This window comes from Saimiri boliviensis, chromosome 4 (assembly GCF_048565385.1).
Source record: "Saimiri boliviensis isolate mSaiBol1 chromosome 4, mSaiBol1.pri, whole genome shotgun sequence".
Taxonomy (NCBI): Eukaryota; Metazoa; Chordata; class Mammalia; order Primates; family Cebidae; genus Saimiri; species Saimiri boliviensis.
Window position 1 is genome coordinate 57,904,814 of NC_133452.1, and position 24,385 is coordinate 57,929,198.

The window sequence follows — 24,385 nt, forward strand, 5'->3', positions numbered from 1 at the left end:
GCCCCCCAAAACCACAGGATGCCAGCGTGGCTGGAGGAGAGGGAGCAGGAGGTCCCAGAGGCCCCAGGGTCAAATCAGATAGGGCCTTTCTAGGTCTTGGTTGGAACTTTTGCTTTTACTTTTTTTTTTTTTTTTTGAGACGGAGTTTCACTCATTGCCCAGGCTGGAGTGCAATGGCATGATCTCGGCTTACTACCACCTCCACCTCCCAGGTTCAAGCAATTCCCCTGCCTAAGTCTCCCAAGTAGCTGGAATTACAGGCATGTACCACCACAACCAACTAATTTTGTACTTTTAGTAGAGACAGGGTTTCTTCATGTTGGTCAGGATGGTCTCGAACTCCTGACCTCAGGTGATCTGCCCACCTCAGCCTCCCAAAGTGCTGGGATTACAGGTGCGAGCCACCACACCCGGCCTGCTTTTACTCTTAGCGAGATGGGAAGTGAGGGGATTTGAGTGGGAGAGTGACATGAGGTGACATGATTTCTCTCTGCTGCCTTCCATCCTTCACACATTACCCAAGACACACCAAGAGATCTCTCTTGAACATGCGAGTCTCTCTTTGTGGCTCCCCTGTCTGCCTCAGAACCCTTCAAAGCCCAGCTGAACATCACCTGCTTTGTAAAGCCTTCCCCAAGTCCAGACCGAGTGGGGTGCTCCTTCTGCTTGCCTCCATGACACCTGGCACATTTCTGTTGGGGCCCCTGTTTTTGTGTCTATATTTCTCAGTAGCTGCAGAGAAGGGAGCCCCTTTGATGGATTCCCAAGGCCTAGCAGAGGGTCTGCCCTGTAGTAGACTCTCGATAAGTATAAGCAAATAAATGAGTGAACAAGACAGAAAAAAAGAACTCACCTATGAGGTTTTTCAAACAAGATTTTTAAATTTGGCCCATAGCCTGCAAAGCCTTTCAACTATATTCCCTCATCTTCACACATAGATACATATTTTTCCATCCACAAGGTAGCCTCTGTCCTCAAAGTTGTTCTGGGAAGTTGACCGTGTGATCATTTCAAATACCATGTTCCAACACTATTCTAGGCAGAGTGTCCTGGCCATTCTGTGCCCTGGCTCTTAACTGAACACCTGTTTTGTGGATTTGGCAGAACCTGGTAGAGCAGGAATGCTTTTTTTTTTTTTTTTTTTTTTTTTTTTTGAGACGGACGAAATCTTCCTCCGTCACCCAGACTGAGTGGAGTGGCACAAGCTCGGTTCACTGCAACCTCTGCCCCCGGGTTCAAGCAATTCTCCTGCCTCAGCCTCCCAAGAAACTGGGATTATAAGTGCCCATCACCATGCGTGGCTAATTTTTGCATTTTTAGTAGAGAGAGGGTTTCGCCATGTTGGTCAGGTGGGTCTCGAACTCCTGACCTCGGGTTATCCGCTCTCCTTGGCCTCCCAAAGTGCTGGGATTACAGGCGTGATCCACCACACACCGCCAGGAACACTTTCTTAAGCAAACCACACTTGGTCATTCATTTGAAGCACTTTCATGTCATTCAACAGGTGACTTTCTTAAATACATCTAGTTGCTTGATACTGACCTAAAGAAGTAAGGGAAATTAATGAAACTGGTGGCTCCTTCCTTAAAGAATTCCAAGTCCCACTCTGGTCCTCCCTCTGCCTTAGAGCCCTGAGCCATAGGTTCGTATTCCTGTCTGTTCAAACAACAGGAGCAGGTTTTTCATGGGAGAGGAAAGGGTTAGGACTCCCCACCAGGAGGAGACTAAGAAGCCGAATGAAAGCTCTCATCTTAGCCCAGGGTGCAGTGTCTCTCCCTGGCCCATCCACAGTCCCCGTGGTTCTTCCTGCAGTTCATGTTGTTCCCTCAGAGAGGGAACCCTGCCTAGAATGCCCAGAGGTCATGCTGTCACCTCCACCTACAAGGTTTCTCTCAACCAGCATGGCTGGTGAGAGGAGGAGGGAGACCAGAGGAGAATGTGCATGAAGAGGGCAGCCAGCGAGGGACTTTTCAGCCCCCAGTCCCATGTTCTCGACCCCTAGTCCCGTGTTCTCCCACCCCAAGCCCTGTGTTCCCCGCCCCCAGTCCCATGTTCCCTGCCCACTGTCCCATATTCCCTGCCCGGTCCTACATTCTCACCCGACATGCTGCCGCTCCTTGTTCTCAGAGGTACAGTCCCAGGGCCTTCCCGATGGCCACCCTGCCTCTCTTTTACACTGCCTTTTTTTTCTGAGACAAAGTAGTTCTATATGATACTATACTATCAACTTCAAATACAGAAATACCTGCGTATTCAGTTACATGAGTAACTGTCTTTCTGTGTTTATTAATACAGTAGGCCTAATAAAAACAGCTGCCCTTAGGTTATCTGGCAAGTGGGGAAAGAGAAACAAAACAAGTCATTATTGTACCTTCTCAAAATCAGTTCTTTATTCTCATCCGCACTCTTCCATCAGCATCTCTGTGCCCAAAATTTTCTCATTGATCCTATACTAAAATCAAACTCAGCGTCACGCTTGTTAGCCAGTCTGATAGCAAGGACACATGAGAATCCGTTAATATAAGCACATGGGATGGTGCAGGCTCGTGCTGAGCAAGCACCATTAACACCCCTCCTCCTTCCCCCGCCAGCACGGCACCGCTCAACAGACGTGTAAACACAGGGCCTTTTCAAGGGTTTATGCACAGAAGCAAGGGGAGCCTCAGACCCAAGGCCTTATGCACAACATTGTGGAATTCACTTTGAATGGAAAGCTCAGTTTGCAAAAGTTATTTGGATGTCTGATAACCTAAACACCATTCCCATTGTTAAAGTGCTTAATTATTCACATGGCACAAAAATCCAGGTTCTTGCAACCCACAGTCAAATCCAGATGCAAACGTGGGCAGATAACAGTTAAAATCCCTGATTATGCAGATATGGCCCATCTGAGATCCATATTGGGAAGCTGCACAAATGAAAAGCTATAAAACACAAACACTCTTCATAAAAGACACTGTTTTCAAATAACTGAAAGCACAACGAATGTTGAGGTATTTTGTTAACAAATGGAGAAACTGAGGTCAAGGGAAGTCAAGTCACCTGCTAAGAGATGCAAAGTCAGAAGTCAAGTGATACCTATTTCGGTGCTCTGCCAGTGAAAGTGATTTTTATTCCTTCCCTAAAGAATCTAAAAGGAGGCCAGGCAGAGTGGCTCTTATCTGTAATCCTAGCGCTTTGGGAGACTAAGGCAGGGAGGCTCGCTTGAGGCCAGAAGTTCAAGATCAGCCTGGACAACATAGCAAGGTGCTATCTCTACAAAAAAAAATAAAACTAAAAACATTAGCCAGGCATGGTGGTGCCAAACTATTTACGACAGTGTTGCCTTAAAATGTGCTCAGACACCATATTTTGTCAAGTTTCTGTCTCTTCTTCTTTCCACTAAGAAAGGAGAAAAAGGAAAAACATTCCCAGTCACTTTTGTCCACCTCCTCAGCTGGAAGTGCAATAAAAAGATTCTTCTGGCCGAGCATGGTGGCTCACACCTGTGATCCCAGCACTTTGGGCAGACAAGGCAGATGGCTCACTTGTGGCCAAGAATTCTAGACCAGCCTGGCCAACATAGTGAAACCTGTCTCTACTAAAAATACAAAAATTAGCCCAGCATAGTGGCGCACACCTGTAATCCCAGCTACTCCGAAGGCTAAGGCAGGAAAATCACTTGAACTCGGGAGGCAGAGGCTGCAGTGAGCCTGTGTTGCACCACTGCACTCCAGCCTGGGTGACAGAGCCACACGTCATCGCAAAAACTAAAAATAAAAAATAAGATTCTTCTCTCTAGTGTTCCCATGTCTCTCAAGATACTCTCCCACTGCCCTGGTGCCCAACCTTGTGTTTATTCCCTTCCCATTCACTACCCTTAACCTCTCAGGTATTAGGTAAAGCCAATGTCTTGGGGAAAAGTGGCTAAAAAGAGGAAATAACAGTTTTCTTCCTAACAAAAATATGAAACCATCTAAGAAAAAAATGAAATAGGCTTATCTTTTTCATAGTGTACAGAGTAAAAGCCATCTTTCCAAAAAAAAAAAAAAAAATCTTTGAAAACCATGATTTTCAAAGTTCTTATAGCTGAGAATACTATTTTTTAAATACAAGTTGAGTATCCCTAATCCAAAATCCAAACTGCACCAAAATCTGGAGCTTCTTGAGCCCTAACGTAACACTCAAAGGGAATGCTCAACTTACTGGTTGAGCATCCCTATCATGCAAATATTCCAAAATCCTAAAATAGCTGAAATCCAAAACACTCCTGATCATAAGCATTTCAGAGAAGGGATACGCACCCTGAATTAACACATTGCATTCCATTTAGTTGTTGTTTATAAAATGAAAACTAGCCCAAGCCTTGCTGAGCGGGCGCATCTTGATTGTACAGTTACTGTTGCAGAGGTACTTTGTGATGCCAGGTCTGCAGGTCAGCCTGTGCGGGTTCTGGTTTATGGATGGTTGGAAAAGAGCTAGTCCCATTCCAGTTGTCATTGTCAGCCAAGTGCATTGTTGAAATATCCTGCTTTCCTGGCAAAGCTGCCACTGGTATGTTTTCACTTGGCACAGTGCGTGGAATTGTTTTCATATGCTCCCCGTGCTTTGAGAGGTCTGGGGAGAAGAAAACATGAGAAGGAAGAAGAGGAGTAGGGAAGGGCGGAGGGTCACAGACAGGAAAAGAGGGGGAGAGTGAGAAGGAGCCTGACCACGTGGGTCTGCCAGGGCCCTGCATGGGCCAGTTTATACCCTGTCCCTGGCTCCAAATGCCCGGGAAGCAGGCTGCCTCAGGGGGCGCTACATGTTGGGATTCATATCACCAAATCTGTGTCCGAGGCTTGGACCAGGCTCTGGAAAAATGACCCAGGGGCCTATTAAACTTTCCATTGGCAGAGATTGTATGAAAACTTTTTTTAGTGAAATCTTTCCATTTGAGTAGTTTATTTTTTAATGAAATGAAACATGTACTGACATGTGCTCTGTGGAGCAATAGGAAAGTGATTAATTAAACTCTGCGCTGCCATTTTGGATGGAGGCACTCAGAACCAGAATCAGGCATTAGGAGGTGTTTCAGGCGCTGTAACCACCCCCAGAAGGATCTGTCAGGCCCTTCTGCCTGTTTTCCCTCCCATTCCTGTGGGCTGCTGGCAGGGACAGAAACGGGAGATTTCTACAGGTCCAAGCTCTGTCATTTCTGAAACATGAAACCAAGAACTGTACTAAAAGATGTGGCAAGGCAGACACTTTGGAGAACGCCAATTCTGCTACATGATTACCTGTACACCCTTCCTTCCTAATCTTTCTGGGCAATGTGTATGAAGAAATAAAAAAGGTTTTGTGACCAAATGAGGTCAGTTCAGATCAGTTCTGCAGTCAAGTGAGTTACAAAAACTTGAAGGTGTTCAGAGCTTGTTGGATTGTGGCATTGTGGAGAAGGAAACGCTGGCCTCTGCCAGCATTTGTCTAGAGCCCAAGGAGAAGGCTGCCTGGCGTTCCGGAGCAGCTCCACTTCCTCCCTTGCTTCCAGCTCCCCGCCCCCACCCCGCATTTTCAGCGGCTGCAGGAGGATGTAGGCTAATTAGCCACAGCGCTGCCTCTCCCTCCGAACATGCAACTGAGAAAGTCCTGGTAAAAGCATGCATGGCACAGAGGCAGGGCCCCCGACTCCTTCACCAAACCTCCCTCCCTAAATAAGGGGTCGTCCTGACACATGAGTGAGGTTATTTTACAATAATTGCATTGAAGGCCTACTTCAGTACAGCAGAAATAATACAGAATTTTTATCACCTTAAGAAGTGATCATGGCAGAGAATAAGAAAGCATCCTTAAAAGGTCTGGAGAGACATGGGACTGCGGGGCTGTGGTTGACAGCCAGGAGCAGCCAGGATACACTCTGTTCCACAAGGAACAACAACCAAGAGGACTGGCAACAGACCCAGAAGTCCAAGTGTTCCCTGTCCAGGGTGTGCTCTGGCCCAGCGCCTCTGGCTGGGCTGACAGGTTTCTAGCTAGCAGGTCGCCACCTCCCCCAGAAGTAAAGGGAGGTCCATGTAGGTGGTGTGTGCTCCTGCTGGCTGAAGCCCTGGGAGACAGGGGAAGAAATCTTGGTTTCTATATGGCTTCACATTGGGTTCTTGCTCCTGCAAATTAACCAGGTCAGAATTTGAAGAAGATTCCAGATTACAGCCTCACTGGCCAGGAAGCAACCAAAACATAGCACAGTTTGACAGGTGAGATGGCAGAAGGTGAGATAATGAAAAGGGGAAGCAAAACTAGAGAATGGTGGCTGGCAGTCGTTGGGAAAAGGACAGGACGTTGGCCACCGCTAAGTATGGTAGTTCCTGTAATGTTAAGGCAGCCAGTTGCAGGAGGCCACACTCTCTAGGGAGTTAGCGATCTGTCTTCTGTTAGTGCTATGCAGCCCAGTGTTTCAACGTGAGGCAGCTCCCCCAGAGTCAGGAGAGCCTCAAACGATGGATGTCCTGGCCGAGGTCATCAGCAGAGACAGGCTGCAGACATGCTCTGTCTCCCCATCAGATTCACCAAACCTCAGGGCACTGTGGGGTCGCAGGGCCAGACAGTCCCCAGCCACACTGGCATGGTGGCAGATCTCTGACAGTGGGGAACCAAGTGTTTGCCCAGGCATGAGGAAAGCAAATTTATGAAGTTCATAAATGGAGTTTATCAATGCTATAAACAAGGGGCAGCATGCTTTCATGCTGTGCAATTTTTTGTCTGCTTTATTCATATATTTTCGTCAGCTTAATTGAAGTATAATTTACACACAATAAAATTCAACAATTTTAAGAATGCAGTTTATTGAGTTTTGACAAACATAAACAGTCATACCACCAGGCACATGATATAGAAGAGGGGTTGACAGATCTGGCTCCCAACCTTTATTTGTTTTGTACGTTTTTAAAGGGTTGTTAAAAAGAAGACGACAGGGATCATATGTGACCCGCAAAGCCAAAAATATTTACTGTCTGGCCTTTTAGAGGAAAAGTTTGTTGACCCGTTGACCCTGACACAGAACCTTCCCATCTCCCTTGGAGTTCCCTCTGGCCCTTTGCGGGGATTGCTCCCCTCCCCCAGCAGCCACTGATCTGCTTTCTATAGATGTAGTTGCGCCTTTTCTAGAATCTCGTATAAGTGAAATCGTATAGTATGTTGCCTTTTGTGTCTGGCTCCCTTCACTTATAATGCTTTTGAGATTCGTCCTCTGGGTTTCTGCATGTCTCAGTTCTGCACTCCTTCTTACTCCTGAGCAGCATGGCAGGGTTTGACTCCTGGGGGAGGTGGGGGCTCTCCACGTGTTTTAGCCATCTGCAGATGCAAAGAAGAAGAAAGGGGAGCTGCCAGTGCGGCCGGTCAGGGCCTGGAGCCCCGGGGTGCCCACTCTCACTGTCCTTGTCTTTGCAGGCATGAACAACCGGGAGGTGCTGGAGCAGGTGGAGCGAGGCTACAGGATGCCCTGCCCGCAGGACTGCCCCATCTCTCTGCATGAGCTCATGATCCACTGCTGGAAAAAGGACCCTGAAGAACGCCCTACTTTTGAGTACTTGCAGGGCTTCCTGGAAGACTACTTTACCGCCACAGAGCCCCAGTACCAACCTGGTGAAAACCTGTAAGGCCCGGGTCTGCGGAGAGAGGCCTTGTCCCAGAGGCTGCCCCACCCCTCCCCATTAGCTTTCAATTCCGTAGCCAGCTGCTCCCCAGCAGCGGAACCGCCCAGGATCAGATTGCATGTGACTCTGAAGCTGACGAACTTCCATGGCCCTCATTAATGACACTTGTCCCCAAATCCGAACCTCCTCTGTGAAGCATTCGAGACAGAACCTTGTTAATTCTCAGACTTTGGAAAATGCATTGTATTGATGTTATGTAAAAGGCCATACCTCTGTTCAGTGTAAATAGTTACTCCAGTGCCAACAATCCTAGTGCTTTCCTTTTTTAAAAACGCAAATCCTATGTGATTTTAACTCTGTCTTCACCTGATTCAACTAAAAAAAAAAGTATTATTTTCCAAAAGTGGCCTCTTTGTCTAAAACAATAAAATTTTTTTTCATGTTTTAACAAAAACCAATCAGGACAGGTGTTTTTGTTTTCTTTTTTATAAACATGAATATATATAATATATATGTCCCTGTACATATACAATGTGGGTGCTAACGTGGAGACTGCGGCCAGCCTGGGCCGCCAAGCTGTGGGACCCAGAGGGAGGATTTTACAGCCGGTCAGCATCAAAGCACTGGTGTTATTCTGAAAACACCAGTGGCCTCATTTTTGGCTTTTGCAAAACATGACTTTTTTCATTTGGATTGCACTTTTCTGGTTCATGACTGTACCTGTAGATGGTTGTTTACTTTGACTCTTTTCAGGAACCGACCCCCAAGCTGAATTTACAAGTTCTGTTACCAGTATTTGCTTCAGCTTACTGCGATTTGGTCTCAAAACTTAAACATAAGCAAGCAAATGGCTGATACAACCAAGAGAACTGGAAGATGGATACCACAAAAACTTCTTGTATAAAAATATGAATGCTGAAATGTTTCAGACATTTTTAATTTAATAAACCTGTAACCACATTTAAATGGTCTAAAACCCATAGCATTGTAGTCATGGCAACCTGCTAAACTTTCTCATGCAACTAAAATTTATGGGGGAAATGAGGGTGGGGGTGGTACATTTCCCATGGTAAAATAAGTGTTTTGAATGTCCTGTACTGCTAATGAATGACTTTCTCTATGTCCAAGAGTTCTCCAGTGGAATAACTATGCACTACTTTACATTTCATGGGGCTGCACAAAAACAGAGTATTACATTTTTAGTTGCTGTTTGTACCAACCTTGAATTACATATGTTTAACAACAACAAATCAAAAATCCTATTTCTATTGAGTTTTTAATACTGACTAGCAACTCTGAAGTCTTAATTCCTTTTTTGTTATGATTTATTTGTGAGTTTACATTTTTAAATTGTTTAACTTTCTTAATTTAGTAATTAAAAAGAGAGCATTTTACATTTGAATTTTTTTTTTGTTTATTTGTTTAAATCATGGAAGTGCTCTGGTAGTTCTGTGACACATCTGTCCCACACCAGATGGTATGGAGTCACCTGGTGAATTTAGCCTTTGTGCGATGATTTGCAAATGACAGAAACATTCAGAACATCTGGAGAGTTCTTTTCCCGTCTAGAAAGGGTAGGCTCTTGACCAGCTATTTCAGAGGATCATTAAAGCAAAAGTAGGCATAGCTTACTATTTGAATTTATCAGACATTTTCTCCAACTGGAATTTACTGTGTCCTGCTTGTAGGAAAAATAGACAATCACGAAAAGAATTTCTTGTCTTGGAGTCAGTATATGTATTTCCAAATGTCCCTCCACTCTGTAATCAAGGAGTTAACGGAGCGACAACCTGGTGTGGTAGGAAGGGCAGTGGGTGGACGCAGGCTACCTGTCCACACCTGGCTCTCTGATCATTCAGCTTCAGGACCCTGAGCTCCCTCCTAGCATCTGTCATTTTGAGGGCCTGTCTATAGAACTGAGGGGGTTGAATGAGATTCATTCCTCAGGTCCCTAGAGCTCTAAGATCCTGTGATTGTAAGATCACTGATGCCATGCAGGGACATGCAAGGAGGTCAGTTTTCTTGGTTGAAATAACCTTTACATTTAGGGAGGGTTTCCAACATTTAAAAAAAAAATGAAACAGGTTTTCTGATTATTCAAAACTTTATGGTATTGTTTTTAGCCTTAATAGACTTGCTAAACTGATAAAATTTTAAAGATCTTATTACATAAATTATTATCACATTAGGTAGTTGATTAACATATTCTAGATATTTTTTAAGATAACTTTGCTTTTAATCCTGACACCCCACTAGGTTGGATAATTTGCAAATATTTCTGGAAAATTTTTATGTTTTGATTCATTCAAAACTGTATGATTAAAAAAAAAGAACCTGTTTTAAATAGAAATTCTTTAAAAAAAAGGGGGGGGGCTCTTCAAAGTATAGCCTTTAATTTATCAGTTGAGTTCATGGTGGACTCTCTTATATGAAAGAAAACTAAGGACTTGGGTCGCCTCAAGGGCTTTCTTAGGAAACACAGCGGTGCTGTAAAGTGAGGTTATAAATACAAAGATGGCAGAGACTCAGATTTTTTTATTCCAAGAGGTGAATGTGCTTTCAAGAGATACTCCTGTGGTAGACCATAACAGACAGTCCCATACCTCCCAAGAAGCCTCTCCTCCTTATAAGTTGTACAAGCTTAGGGTGAGGAAACTGAATTTGCTGACCAGAAAGTTCTCCTGTTAAGAAAGAAAAGCATTACCTTAATGTCAGGTGATGGCAAGGCATTTTTTGTCTTTAGTAACCAACCAGTGAATAAATATTTGCTTTGTTCCCTTAGGAAAGCTGGCATCTAACACTTCTCTGCTGGAAAGGGAGCATTCCTAATAAACTATTACTTTTTTTTTTTTTTTTTTTTTTGAGACAGAGTTTCCCTCTTATTGCCTAGATTGGAGTGCAATGGCATGATGTTGGCTCACCACACTTCCGCCTCCTGGGTTCAAGTGATTCTCCTGCCCCAGCTTCCCGAGTAGCTGGGATTACAGGCATGTACCACCATGCCTGGCTAATTTTGTATTTTTAGTAGAGACGGGATTTCTCCATGTTGGTCAGGCTGGTCTTGAACTCCTGACCTCAGGTGATCCACCCACCTCAGCCTCCCAAAGTGCTAGGATTACAGGAGTGAGCTACCATGCCCGTCCAAACTATTACTTTTTACTTTTTTTTTTTTTTTTTTTTTTTTTTTTGAGATAAGGTCTCGCTCTGTTGCCCAGGCTGGAATGCAGTGGTGCAAACATGGTTAATTGCAGCCTCAACATCATGGGCTCAAGCAATCCTCCCAACCACACACCAGCTAATTTTTGCTATGATTTTTTTTTGTCTTTTTGGTTTTTTTCCTTTTTGTGGAGTACGGGGTCTTGCCATATTGCACACACAGGACTCAAACTCCTGGGCTCAAGCTATCCTCCCGCCTCTGCCTCCCTAAGAGCTGGGATTACAGGCATGAGCCATAGCGCCCGGCCTGTTATGATTATTTCTTGTAGAGACTGGAGTCTTGCCATGTTGCCCAAGCTGGTCTGGAACTCCTGGGTTCAAGCAATCCTCCAGCCTTGACCTCCCAAAGTGTTGGGATTACAGACAAGAGCTACTGTGCCCACTTCTTTCAACTCTTTTTACTTTTTAAAAATCAAATAACAAACCTATTGAAGAAGACCATTTGCAAAGTTCAGATATTATAAACTGTGATAAAAGGATTTCTGTTCATCCCTTTCTCTGCAGCTCCTGATCTCCTCTAATGATCAGTTCACAGGCTGGGAGGACCAGAGAGCCTTGGAGACAGAGGGTCCTGTGCTTTAGACCCTACATCAGGGTAGATAGAGGCAAATGACACACTTGGCTCTGCCATAGTCTTTACACAGAAAGGTGTATGCGGAACAGGCATTTCCATGAGAAAAGTTAAGGGCATATGTAATCCCTCAAACACAGCCACACTGTTGAAGATTTCCTTGCAAGCTCCAGAAGGTGTTTACCTGCTTTGAGAAAGATAGGAATCCTCTTGTGGCTAAGTGTTGGCACCAGCGGATTTTATAGTAGCATTAGCATGGCAAAATATTACCTGCAGTTTCCCAGGGGGTCTTAAAAAATGTGTACTGTATTAATTGCAATGGTTCTTTTATGAATCTTGAAAGAAAGTATGGTTTTCAGCAACAGGCAGAAGAGAATTGTACTACAGCCCCCTGCAAAAGGGATGTCATCTGTTTATTAGTCATGACTCAGGACAAAGTCATGTAATAGGCATTTCCTAACAAATTGTATGGGAATAAAAATGTTCTTTGGTCAGTTTGTTCCTGAAAGGTATTTTAATAGGTTTAGATGACTTTTGTTGACCTTCTTACCACTATATATTATACAGTACTATTGGAATTCAATTAAGCTGTCAAAAATATTTGTTCAAAGGGAGGAAGGAGACTGGCTTTGATTTGGGGGCGGGGGAAGGAAGCTTAAACACATTTTTATTCTAAAAATGATAGAGTGAGGTATAGATTACTAAAGCAATTGCCAATTGTATAATTGTTCTTTAATTCTCAAAAATAGCTTATATCTATGGAGAAGAACATAATGAAAAATAATACCTTTACTGTATTTGAACTATAGACCTTCATAATTTATATACACCTATATACCCAGAAAGTTTTCATACATAATAAACTCCCAAATCATACCTCATTCTTTCTAAACATGCAAAATATTCAGGATCCTATGGAAGGACAAATATACCTTTATTCTAAAAATTAATTCTGAGCACTGAAAATAAAAATAAATGGTTTTCCAGTGTTGCAAGGACCATGCTAACAAAATGTAATCAGTGACAAATGACTGCTTCCTCGACAGCCAGAACACTGTGCTCCTCTCCATACGGCTTACTACTCTCTAATAAACGTGTTTCATGCCACCAGTGTGTTTAATACTGCTCTCCTTCTAATGTGTTTGCCCTGCCAGATTGTGAGCCTGAGAACAGGAACTTCCTGACTGGTTCACCATTATTCTCCCTGCACCTAGAACAGTGATGAGCTTCTGGCAGATGCTGGCTGGACGGATGGATGGACTGTTAGGTGGATGAGGCCCACTGTCCAGTGGGGTGAATGGTTCACCTTCAAATGGCATATTTACCTAAGAACCTGCTAAGCACGTGGGACTGGGTGCACACTGCCCGCAATGCTAGCCCTGCGCATTATGAATGTGTGGTCACCAGTGTTCCAGATATGATTGAAGGCCCAATCTAGAGCCTGAAGTGAACCCATTGGGACTTCCCAAACCTTTCCCCAGAACTGTTGCAATCCCAGTGAGGATAAACTTGTACCTCTTGGAACCTGGGAGACAGCATGAAGTACATGAAGTAAATGGTATCAAGTGATACATAGTCTTTTTTTGGTTCAGTTTGGTTTTGAGATGGGGTCTCACTATGTTGCCCAGGCTCGATTCAAACTCCTGTGCTCAAGCAGTCCTTCCACTTCAGCCTCCCAAGTAGCTGGGACTACAGGCATGTGCCACCATACCTGACCACAGTCTTTTTTGCGGGGGAGTGGAGGGGGTCAGTGCATAGGGTCTGACTCTGTTATCCAGGCTGAAGTGCAGTGGTGTGATTATGGCTCACTGAAGCCTCAACCTTTTGGGCTCAAGCCATCCTCTCACCCCAGCCTCCCAAGTAGCTGGGACTACAGGTGCATGCCATCATGCTCAGCTAATTATTATTATTATTATTTTTTTTTTAGAGACAGGATCTCACTATGTTGCCCAGCCTGTAGCCTTAAGTAAAGTGCCTTCAAAGGCTCATTTTAGCTTTGTAATTTTATGAAAAGTTGACATTCTACTCCCTAGGACATCCATCTTTGTCTTCAGATAAAGATTATTTTCCCAAGTCATCAAGTTGTGCCATGTTACCCAGCCTGTGGCTTGCGGTGTCCCTGACACACCCTTGCATGATACAGGGAGCCCCTGTGCCTGTGGAAAGCACAGCGTGAAGGTGTTGTCCATAATATTGTACATGGGAAAGGTAACATTAGCATTCATGTGGATTCTCTCATCTAATTTCCTTTTTCACTCAGCAAAGTACCCCGTGACTGAGAACAAGACAGAAGATGAGGGCGTCCGAGGATGAGAAGGAAGAGGAAAGCCATCAGAGCCACTGGGAGTAGAGGTCTGCTCAGGTCAGCCTGCTTAACCAAGATGGCAGCCAGTGGGAGTAGGAAGGATGAAGACATCAGACACATTTGGAAAAAGAAACCAAAGCTGGGATGAGTGGAGTCCTTTCCAACGCTGTTCAAGACAACAGGATGCAGGTGAGTGTGACTGTAGCTGGTGTAAAGACTTACCATTCACTACTCCACACTCGTGCCTAGCCCCAGATATTCAAAGAGAGACAATTAATATCCACAGCTTAGTAAAAATGGAGACCCATAAAAATAGTTGCAATAAGCTCTCTTAGGTGGAAGCACAGCTGTTAGCAAAGGAGTAACATGTAGCTCAGAATGGGGTGGGGGGTTGCAGGAGAGGCTTCCTGGAAGAGGTGCTGCCTGAACTTTACTTTTTTTTTTTTTTTTTTTTTTTTTGAGACGGAGTTTCACTCTTGTTACCCAGGCTGGAGTGCAATGGCGCGATCTCGGCTCACCGCAACCTCCGCCTTCCGGGTTCAGGCAATTCTCCTGCCTCAGCCTCCTGAGTAGCTGGGATTACAGGCACGAGCCACCATGCCCAGCTAATTTTTTGTATTTTTAGTAGAGACGGGGTTTCATCCTGTTGACCAGGATGGTCTCGATCTCTTGACCTCGTGATCCACCCTCCTCGGCCTCCCAAAGTGCTGGGATTACAAGCGTGAGCCACCGCGCCCGGCCTTGAACTTTACTCTTAAAGACAAATGGAAGTAGGTTACATAGTGCTTAGTAGGGGCCTAGTGTTCCTTGCCTTTGGTTGTATTTCCTTCTGATTTCTAGCCCCCATTAGGGGTTACCTCATGCTTTCAATATGGAAGACATCAACAAATGGGTCTAAATGAAGGAAAACCAAAAGTACCCACAAGAATCTCAATCTGTCTCTCTGTTCCTTTCCTTTCTCCTCTCCATCTTTCTCTTCTCCCTGATCCCATTAACAGTATATAGGTATGCCATTTACTCTGATTAGTGGCCCACTAAATAGGTGGGGGCGGGTAGATAATACCGTTCAAGGAGGGAGGAAGGTTTTAGCAGGTTGTTGGCTCCAGTGTCTCAATTAGGATATGGTCTGAAATTTATTCATATTCATATTCTCATAAAGTATGAGAACAAAAGAATTGCTAGGAAGAAGCTTGGAATAACTCCTCACTATCTCTCTTAATAACAATTAATGGGAGGTTTTCTCCTGTTTACAAATCCATTGTCATCCTTTCCTTCCACTTAATAGCCAGGCTGTTTTGCTTGAATCATGGTGCAGTATGTACATGCATGAAGAAAGATGCATGCTAGCATATGCATGGTGTTCTGGTTGTTTTGTGCTGGATAGTTTGCCTTCAGTTAATTATCAAGTGCTTACTATGTAATAATCAATGGGTAGCTAATTGGAAGCAAGAGAGAATGAAATGAATATTATTCAGATAGTGTTTTTAATGAAAAGCATAGACACAATACTGTGGGGAAATATCACTAAATAGCAAGAGATTTCATCTTTTTTTTTTTTTTTTTTTTTTTTTGGTGTGTGTTTACAAAAGGATTCATTTAAGCCACTCATAAACTAAATGCAAGTATGTGAATCCTTGCTTTTTTTTTAGACTCCTCCCAAGGGGTAAACCTTGGAAGATACCAGAAGGGAAGCTGAGCCTCTAGAGATTGCTCAAGAACCCAAACTACCCTGAATGGAGCCGGAAGGTCTGTCAATTCCCAGAGAGGCAGGAAATGGTGAGCAAATGGCAGCCGTTGCCTGGAGAATTAGGGAATGAATAGCAATGCTTTCTGGTAAATTAACCAAATTACGTTATGCAAAGGAAAGCGATAGGAAACCCCTGTTAAAAACTGAATAATAATTTGCCCACATCATTTATGCAAAATGCATAATTCTCCTACTTCAGTGGACTTTAGTTTGATTTAAAAGATGAGCAGCTCTAGGACTATTCACCAAAGCATAATTTGTAAGATAATTGGGAAGGGGAAGAGAAATCAGACTGTAATCAGCACAATCTTTTGTAAGCCACTTCACCTTCCTCCTCTCACCTGCAAATTTTGGAGAATATATTTGTTTACAGTTCCCTGAAGTTCTCTAAATGAAAGTGCAACGCATTCATCATTGTTGTTGCTACCACTGAACCATGACCTCACCGTGAGAGGGGGAGAAGCAAGGCTTCGTTCTATTCAGTATTTTTCTGCTCTAATTCAGATAAGTACTTGTTTTGAATAGTGGGGGGGAAAATGGAAATGTAGCAAAGCTATACTTAAAACAGCAAGCCGAGAACAAAAGCAACGCGGAAGCAGCCAAAGGAGACCTTGGAAGATACACAGATAAAACAAAAAGCTGTGCTTGGCTGGGATTCTGCTTCAGAATCAAATGCAAAATGGAGAATGTTGTTCCAACTGTAAAGGTTTTGCAATCTACAATCAGTGGGAATAAAAAGATACAATGTAGTCCACCTTGACAGTCAGAAGCTGCACTGTTGCTGTGAATTATGTTTGTTCATGACTCATGTAGATTTTCAGACCCAGAGTGGTTGAAGGTGGGCTGGAATTTGTCGGTGTACCAGTTACCCTTCCCTTCAACAGGGCACACCCGCGTCAGCCCATGTTCATATCTCTTCCCCTCCGCCTTTTCCCTCCTCCTCACCCCTTGCTCCCCAATCTCATTAGAATCATGAAATTTTTACTTATATATTCATTAATTCTCTTCATCCCCACATCTCCACAAAGGATCATTATCTACTTATTAAATTCAGCCCTTACACAGTGTCTCTCGCCTGTAATCTCAGCTATTTGGAAGGCTGAGGTGGGCAGATTGCTTGAGGCCAGGAGTTTGAGATCAGCCTGGGCAATGTAGTCAGATGTTGTCTCTAAAAGAAATTAAAATTAAACATTTAGGAGAGCGTGGCGGTACACACCTATAGTTCCAGCTACTCAGAAGGCTGAGGTAGGAAGAGATCACTTGAGCTCTGGAGGTCAAGGGTGCAGTGAGCTGTGATTGTGCCACTGCTCTCCAGCCTAGGCAATAAAGCAAGACCCTGTCTCTGAAAAAAAAAAAAAAAGTTTTAAAAAATAAATTCAGCCCTTAGAGTACTACCTTTCAGGGCAAACCTGTTTCCTTTGCCAGACTAATTCCTGTCTCTTCTACAAACTTGCTGGTCCCATGATGCCGAACTTTGAACCTCACAAATCTCAGCACTTCTTATCTGTTGGGTGCCCATTCTGGTTGAGCAAAAGGACCTTCCCTAATCCTAATACTCCTCCCCATTCCTTCCATCTCTCTTCCCAACCGCTGCTACTGGCTGAAGATTTATTAGACAGTAGTTTTGTACCTATGCCTCCTGCTACTTGCTATAAAGCGTCTTTATGCAAATTAAAAAAGCTACCCTGCCTCAAGACACTTTGCTGCCATCTGTCAGGAAATTGTTGTAATAAATATGCAAAAGGATAATGACTAGAATGTGAATGGTGCCCCCTAGAATTGTGCAGTACACAACTGGAGCAACTATCTGTGACAACCCTGTAGTCTGAAATCACCTGAACTCTCCTGGAACCCTGTGTAAAAATCACAACCACTATAGGTCTGTCTTGCCTTTTTATGATGGTTTGCAATTTCAAAATCTAAATCTCCTGCCATGATCAGAAATTGCTGAGGGGCAGTTTCTGGGAGAAACAGAGTCCCCAGGCAGCGGTACCTATAAAATTATAGTGTTCTTCCAACATTCTACCCAAGGTTTGACCTGCTGCCTGGGCAGATACAGTCCCAAACCACACTTGGTTGATTTTCAGGGAGCATCCAAGTTAGAAAGCTGGTAAGGCTGAATGTTGGGGTGCAGGGCGAGGTGGACCTAGCTTGCGTTCAGGTCAACCACTATCCCTCTCTGGCTTTGGCGGCTTCATTTCTTGTTGATTGCCCCATCTGTTCCCCTCCCTCCTTCCCATTCAGCGCAACCTGCACATACTGGTGATCTCTCACTACATAACAAACCACTCCAAAACTTAGTGGCAGAAATAGAAATAGAAACAGCCATTTATTCTGATCACGAATTTGCGGTCTGGGCAGGACTCATCGAGGCCAGCTGACCCCTGTTCCACACGGCATCAGCTAGGGCAGCTTGAGTGTGGCTGGAGGAGCTGCTATCACAATGGCTCTCACATTTCACACTGGCTCTGCGTCAACTCAGCTGCTACGCTGATGCCAGCTGTTGACCTCAGGAGCTCAGCTGGGGCTACTGTTGGGGGCTGTGGTTCCTCTCCACTTGGGCTCCCACGTGTGCGTGCGCTTGCTCACATGGTGGTGCCCATGTTGAACGACCCCAGCTGACTCATCATTAAGTAGAGACAAGCTGGCCCCACCCAGCTCTGCCCAAATTGCAAATCTCTGAACAAAACAAATGATTGTGGTTTTAAGCCATTAAGGCTTGGGATAGTTTACTTTGTAGCAATCAATCATGAGAATGTATACTCTATGCTAAATGTTGCATGAATCCATTCCCACATCTTTCTAGGGTGCCTCCTGGTGCTGCAGACTCTAGGAAGCCAAAAACTACACTGCCCAGACTCTCTTTTCATTAGGATCATGACTGTAAGTTCAGCTACACCAATTAGATGTGTTTGCACAAAGCTTAGATGGCGGCTTTTGGCTGCTTTCTGAAGCAAGTTCATGGAGCCACTGATCGCCATTCTCCAGTTTCATGGGCATCAAGGATCTCGAGAACGTGGCAGTGGCTAGGTTCCTCTGCCTAGCAAATGTGGTGGTGGCAGTAATTCACGCTGTTCCTGGCTTTCTGACTGCTTTCTGACCTTGTCTTACAACCATGATGTTCTTGCAGTCAGTAGTTCCAATGGCAGCTTCCTGATTCCATTTTCCTGATTGTGGCAGAGGTGATGTCTCCCCTGGCAAATTGGTTTAACCACATTCTGGGAGCCATCCTCAGAGGCCCAGCCTAGAGCCGTCTCTTCCAGCCCTTCCAACAAGTTTGCAGTTCTTCATGTTATATTCTTTTTTGCTTAAAAACGTTAGTGTGGTTTCTATTTCTTTCTTTTTTTTTTTTTTTTGAGACGGAGTTTCGCTCTTGTTACCCAGGCTGGAGTGCAATGGCGCGATCTCGGCTCACTGCAACCTCCGCCTCCTGGGTTCAGGCAATTCTCCTGCCTCAGCCTCCTGAGTAGCTGGGATTACAGGCACGAGCCACCATGTCCAGCTAATTTTTTGTATTTTTAGTAGAGACGGGGTTTCACCATGTTGACCAGGATGGTCTCGATCTCTTGACCTCGTGATCCACCCACCTTGGCCTCCCAAAGTGCTGGGACTACAGGCTTAAGCCACCACGCCCGGCCTGGTTTCTATTTCTTACACAGAACCCTGTCACAGATATCCAGGTGATCTCAAAGGTTTGTCTCTTCTCAGTCTTTCTTTTGTTCTTATTTGCTTTCTCTCATTTAATCATTTCTTTAATAAATATTTATGGAATGTCTTCTATGTGCCAGGCACTGCACTAGACCCTGGAGAAAAATCAATGAACTAAACAGACATGGCCTCCTCATGAGATGAGGCAGGGCAAAGACCATAAGGCAGCAAAAAACGACCCTTCGGTCCAATCAGCCCCTGCTTGTTTTTGTATATAACATTTTCTTGGAAGACAGCATACTCATTCACTTATGTATTGTCCATGGCTGGTTTGGACCAACAATGGCAAAGTTGAGAAGTTGCAACAGAGACTATATGACCTGCAATGCCAAAAACACTTACTATCTGGCCCTTTTCAGAAAAAGTTTGCCAGCTCCTATATTAGATAAGTAAAACTCCAGGTTAACTCCTGTTGCTTCCCAGAGCCAATCAATTGCTCTTTCTGTTGATTCTGCAGCCCCCAACCCTTGGCCTGTGGATTGGTACCAATCCGTGTCCTGTTAGGAACCGGGCTGCACAGCGGAAGGTAAGTGGGTGAGCATTACCGCCTGAGCTCCGCCTTCTGTCAAAGCAGCAGTGGCATTTAGATTCTCACAGGAGCGCAAACCCGATTGTGAACTGTGCATGTGAGGGATCTAGTTTGCAGGCTCCTTAGGAGAAGCTAATGCCTGATGATCTGAGGCGGAATGGTTTCATCCTGTAACTCTCCCCCCAACTCCCACGCCCACCCCCAGGCCATGGAAAAATTGTCTTCTATGAAACTGGTGCTGGTGCAAAAAGGTTGAGGACACTGGCAGACACCACATAGCACCCTGCATGGTGCTAAGCACTTGATGAGAATCCTCTAAGTTAATTCTCACAACCTTCAGGATACATGATTATTATCTCTGTTCTACAGACAAGGAGACTGAGATTTAGAGGGATGTGGGTTTAGGTGACTGGGAGGATGGTGATACGGAAGAGGAATAGAAACAGGCAGAAGATGACAAGCTCATTCCGAACTCGTGGCCTGTGAGGCACCTGCGGATGGGGCTGTCCTGGCAGATTTTCTGCTTGGTGTGGATTTCAAGTCCGGACAGCTTTTAAGTTCAAATCACAGTTCTACCACTGACTAGCTGTGTGACTTTGGGCAAATTACTTCACTTTCCTTCCTGGCCTCTTTTATTTTTTACTTTTTTTTTTTAAGAGACAGGGTAGTTTGTCACCCAGGGTAGAATGCAGTGGTGTAATCACAGCTCATCACTGTACCCTCAGACTCCTGGGCTCAAGCCATCCATCCACCTCAGCCTCCCTAGAGGTTAGGACTACAGGCATGCACCACCATGCCCAGCTAATTTGGTGTGTGTTTTGTTTTGTTTTGTTTTTTGGCCCAGGCAGGTCTCAAACTCCTGGACTCAAGTAATCCTCCCACCTCAACCTCCCAACGCACTGAGATTGCAGTTTTTTCATAAATAAAATGGGCCTTTGTGAAAACTAGAGAAAGTAATATGCATACAATCTGTAGCATCATAGGGGCTAGGTACATATTAGATACATGTGGCAAGTGTGTGGTACATGGTAGATGTTTGATACATGTTGGCAACTTCCCCTTCCCCTTCAGTCTTATCCTTCACATGGTAGAGAGTAGTCTTCCGGAATTACAGCCTTAATTATGTTATTTTCTTCCTCAAAAAATGTAATAGTTCCCACTGACCCCTACTGCAGTGGAAGGAGACCCGTTTGGAGACCTGCCCAGCCCATGCCTCTTTCTTTAAACTTCCACACACTATACCCTCTGTTGAAGGGTGAGCCCAGTAGGTTGTGCTTTCACTGTATAACAGCCCCACCCTGCCCCCGACCAGAACGGCTGATATTCGAGGGGTAGACACCTGACCAGGGGACAGACAGTCCATTGGCCACTGGCCAATCAAATTATCTCTGTTGAGTTGGAACCAAGAATCAAGAGACTGTGGTGACGGATGCTTGGCCTACAGGTTGGCTTGAGTCAGAGTTGCCCAATGGGAGGTCAGAGGATGCAGTGTGCAGATAAACCAAGGGGCCACCAGAGAGAGTGACTGGAGGTCCAATCACTCTGTCCTGCACCATTTCTGTGAGATTCCTCTGAAGCATTGTGTACATCAGCTCTTGAGCAAATCCGAGGGAGTTTGGCCCAATACACTCTGGCTCCACTGTGTGGCCAGGCTCATCTCTCCCATCACCTCCACCATCACCACTGCCCTATCTCCTGGCTTCACTGAATTACCCACAACTCCGCAAGCATTCTCTGTGCTGCTCAGTCTTTCTTCCTGCCTGGACTGCTCTTTTCCCCCTCTCTCCTCTTCTTAAAAGCTTATCCATTCTTTGAGACCCAACTCAAATGTTTACTGATGGCCTCCCTCTGAGAACTCCCAGCTCCTGGCTCTGGCCTTTTGATGGCTGTGGTTATTAGTGTACGTCCTTGAGTTTTGCTCCTTGCCACTAAGGTCACTGAGGGTAGGAACCCAGCACACACTAGGACCGATATATGACACTGATTTTAATCCAAGGATTGGAATCCTTGAACACAAGCTGAGTTCCTTCAATAAAAAGTATTGTGCCAGTAGAAAGCATTGTTCTTAAATGGAAATGCATTTAGAGAATACTTCAGATTAAAGGGATGAAGATCAAAGGGCACATTTTTGGCCAGGAGTTCTGAGTCTTAGAGACCCAAATAAATTGTAGACTTTTTATTTCCTGAATTGATTGGAACCATAACACTGGATTTGGTGCTGTAATATAAAACTTTCTGGAACTTTTAGCCTAGTGGGAAGGCTCTTTGCTGTAAGTGTTAGGATTGCTCTTGCCTAAAATTAAAACACCCACGCCTATTCCTGGAACTGTCTGGTATACCCTGAAGGCTTGATCTAGACTTCTACGATTGATCAGGGAACCGGCAGAGCCCTGCCTTAGCTGGAGTTACAGACACACCCTGCTTCAGACTTATCAAGAGAGGGTATATGTATATTACATGTGGACGCACATGCACTCTGGTTAGAGATCCTATGGCCCACATCAAGAATAGAAAGCAGCTGCTCATGCAGACGGTGCATGAAACATTAGCTGCATTTTGCAAACGTGTAAGAATTTGCCAGTGAGAATCTTGACTGCAGATGTGGACCTGGCAGCTCCTCCTGGGCCCTCTGCCTGGGGCTCAGCCCTGGGGATGCTGTTCTAGCTAGCTACACTTCCAGCCTGGCTCAACATCTGACTTTCCCTCTGTACTAAGGGGCTGCTTTTGAGGTTCTAGGTCACAAGGTGAATCAAGCCCTTGCCCCTGACTGACGGCAGGGAGGGAAACTCCTAACAGCTGAAGCAAAGTCAGCGTTCTCACGCTGACCTCTGACCCTTCTCAAGCTTTCTGAACAAACCCCAACCAGGTTAACCTAAAATCACCATTCTCAAACCTGTGCATGACCTAAGAGAATCTTTTATTAATTTTTTTTTTTTTAATTTTGAGACGGAGTCTTGCTCTGTCACCCAGGCTGGAGTGCAGTGGCACGATCTTGGCTCACTGCAACCTCCACCTCCCAGGTTCAAGCGATTCTCCTGCTTCAGCCTCTCAAGTAGCTGGGATTACAGGTGCCTGCCACCAAGCCTGGCTAATTTTTTTTTTTTTTTTTTTTTTTAGATGGAGTCTTGCTGTCGCCCAGGCTGGAGTGCAATGGCCTGGTCTCGGCTCACTGCCACCTCTGCCTCCTGGGTTCAAGCGATTCTTCTGCCTCAGCCTCCCAAGTAGCTGGGGTTACAGGCGCCCACCACCACACCCAGCCAATTTTTTTGTCTTTTTAGTAGACACAGGGTTTCATTATGCCGGTCAGGTTTGTCTCAAACTCCTGACATCAGGTGATCCACCTGCCTTGGCCTCCCAAAGTGCTGGGATTACAGGCATGAGCCACCACACCCAGCCTAAGAGAATCTTTTAAAATGTAGGTTTTGATCCTTTAGTTCCTTTTTTTTTTTTTTTTTGAGACGGAGTTTCGCTCTTGTTACCCAGGCTGGAGTGCAATGGCGCGATCTCGGCTCACCACAACCTCCGCCTCCTGGGTTCAGGCAATTCTCCTGCCTCAGCCTCGCGAGTAGCTGGGATTACAGGCATGGGCCACTTGCCCAGCTAATTTTTTGTATTTTTAGTAGAGACGGGGTTTCCCCATGTTGACCAGGATGGTCTCTATCTCTTGACCTCGTGATCCACCTGCCTCAGCCTCCCAAAGTGCTGGGATTACAGGCGTGAGCCACGGCACCTGGCTCCTTTAGTTCTTAAACATAATAATTGGATGTCCATGCATATTGTGACATATGTCAACCTTGAATCTTGTTATGATGTCTGCACGTTATCTGTCTGATATGAAAAAAAAAAAGAAGAAAAATGAAGGTTTCTCAGCCCCTCCCAGACTTACTAAATAAGGCTTTCTCAGGCAAAAGGCCATGAATTTGTCATTGAACATGTCTTAGTCCATTCAGCTGCTGTAACAAAAATACCATAGACCGGGTGGCTTAAAAACCACAGAATTTTGTTGTTGTTTTTACCTTTTTTTAGAGACAGAGTCTCACTCTGTCGCTCAGGCTGGAGTGCAGTAGTGCAATCTTGGCTCACTGCAATGTCTGCCTCCCAGGTTCAAGCAATTCTCCTGCCTCAGCCTCCCCAGCTGGGATTACAGGCATGTGCCATCACATCCAGCCAATTTTTTGTATTTTTAGTAGAGACAGGGTTTCACCACATTGGCCAGGCTGGTCTGGAACTCCTGACCTCAGATGATCCACCCACCTCAGCCTCCCAAAGTGCTGAGAGTATAGGCATGAGCCACTACGCCCAGCCTGTTATTACCTTTTTAGAGATGGGGTCTCACTGTGTTGCCTGGGCTGTTCTCAAACTCCTGGCCTGTAGTGATTCTCCTGCCTCAGCCTTACAAGTAGCTGGGATTATAGGTGTGAGCCATCATACCTAGCTAGAAATTTATTTCTTACAGTCTGGAGGCTGGGCAGTCCAAGATCAAGGCACCAGCAGGTTTGGTGTCTGGTGTGGGCCTGCTTCCTGGTTCATAGATGGTGCCTTTGTCTGTGTCCTCCCATGGTAGAAGGGAAAAGGGAGCTCTCTGGGGTCCCGTTTATAGGGGCACTACTCCCATTCGCAAGGGCTTTGCTCTCATGACCTAATGACCTCCCAAGAGCCCCACCTCCTAATACCATCATGGGCGGTGGCGGGCCGTTAG

The 24,385-nt window shown here is 45.0% G+C and overlaps 1 protein-coding gene and 1 non-coding gene across 4 annotated transcripts in view; both read left to right on the forward strand.

Moving 5' to 3' along the window:
• FYN (FYN proto-oncogene, Src family tyrosine kinase) overlaps positions 1-8,064 on the forward strand; it is a 145,337-nt gene extending 137,273 nt beyond the window's left edge. For all 3 annotated transcript variants that reach the window (XM_074397592.1, XM_074397590.1, XM_074397591.1), the window contains one exon: positions 7,405-8,064. In XM_074397592.1, coding sequence (XP_074253693.1) covers positions 7,405-7,613 — 209 coding nt within the window. In that variant the 3' untranslated portion in view covers positions 7,614-8,064. The remainder of the gene's footprint in view (positions 1-7,404) is intronic.
• A 15,356-nt stretch (positions 8,065-23,420) lies between these two features.
• LOC120363513 (small nucleolar RNA U13) lies at positions 23,421-23,520 on the forward strand. Its single transcript, XR_005579056.1, has one exon. It is a non-coding gene; the product is annotated as a small nucleolar RNA U13 (small nucleolar RNA).
• The last annotated feature ends 865 nt before the right edge of the window (positions 23,521-24,385 follow it).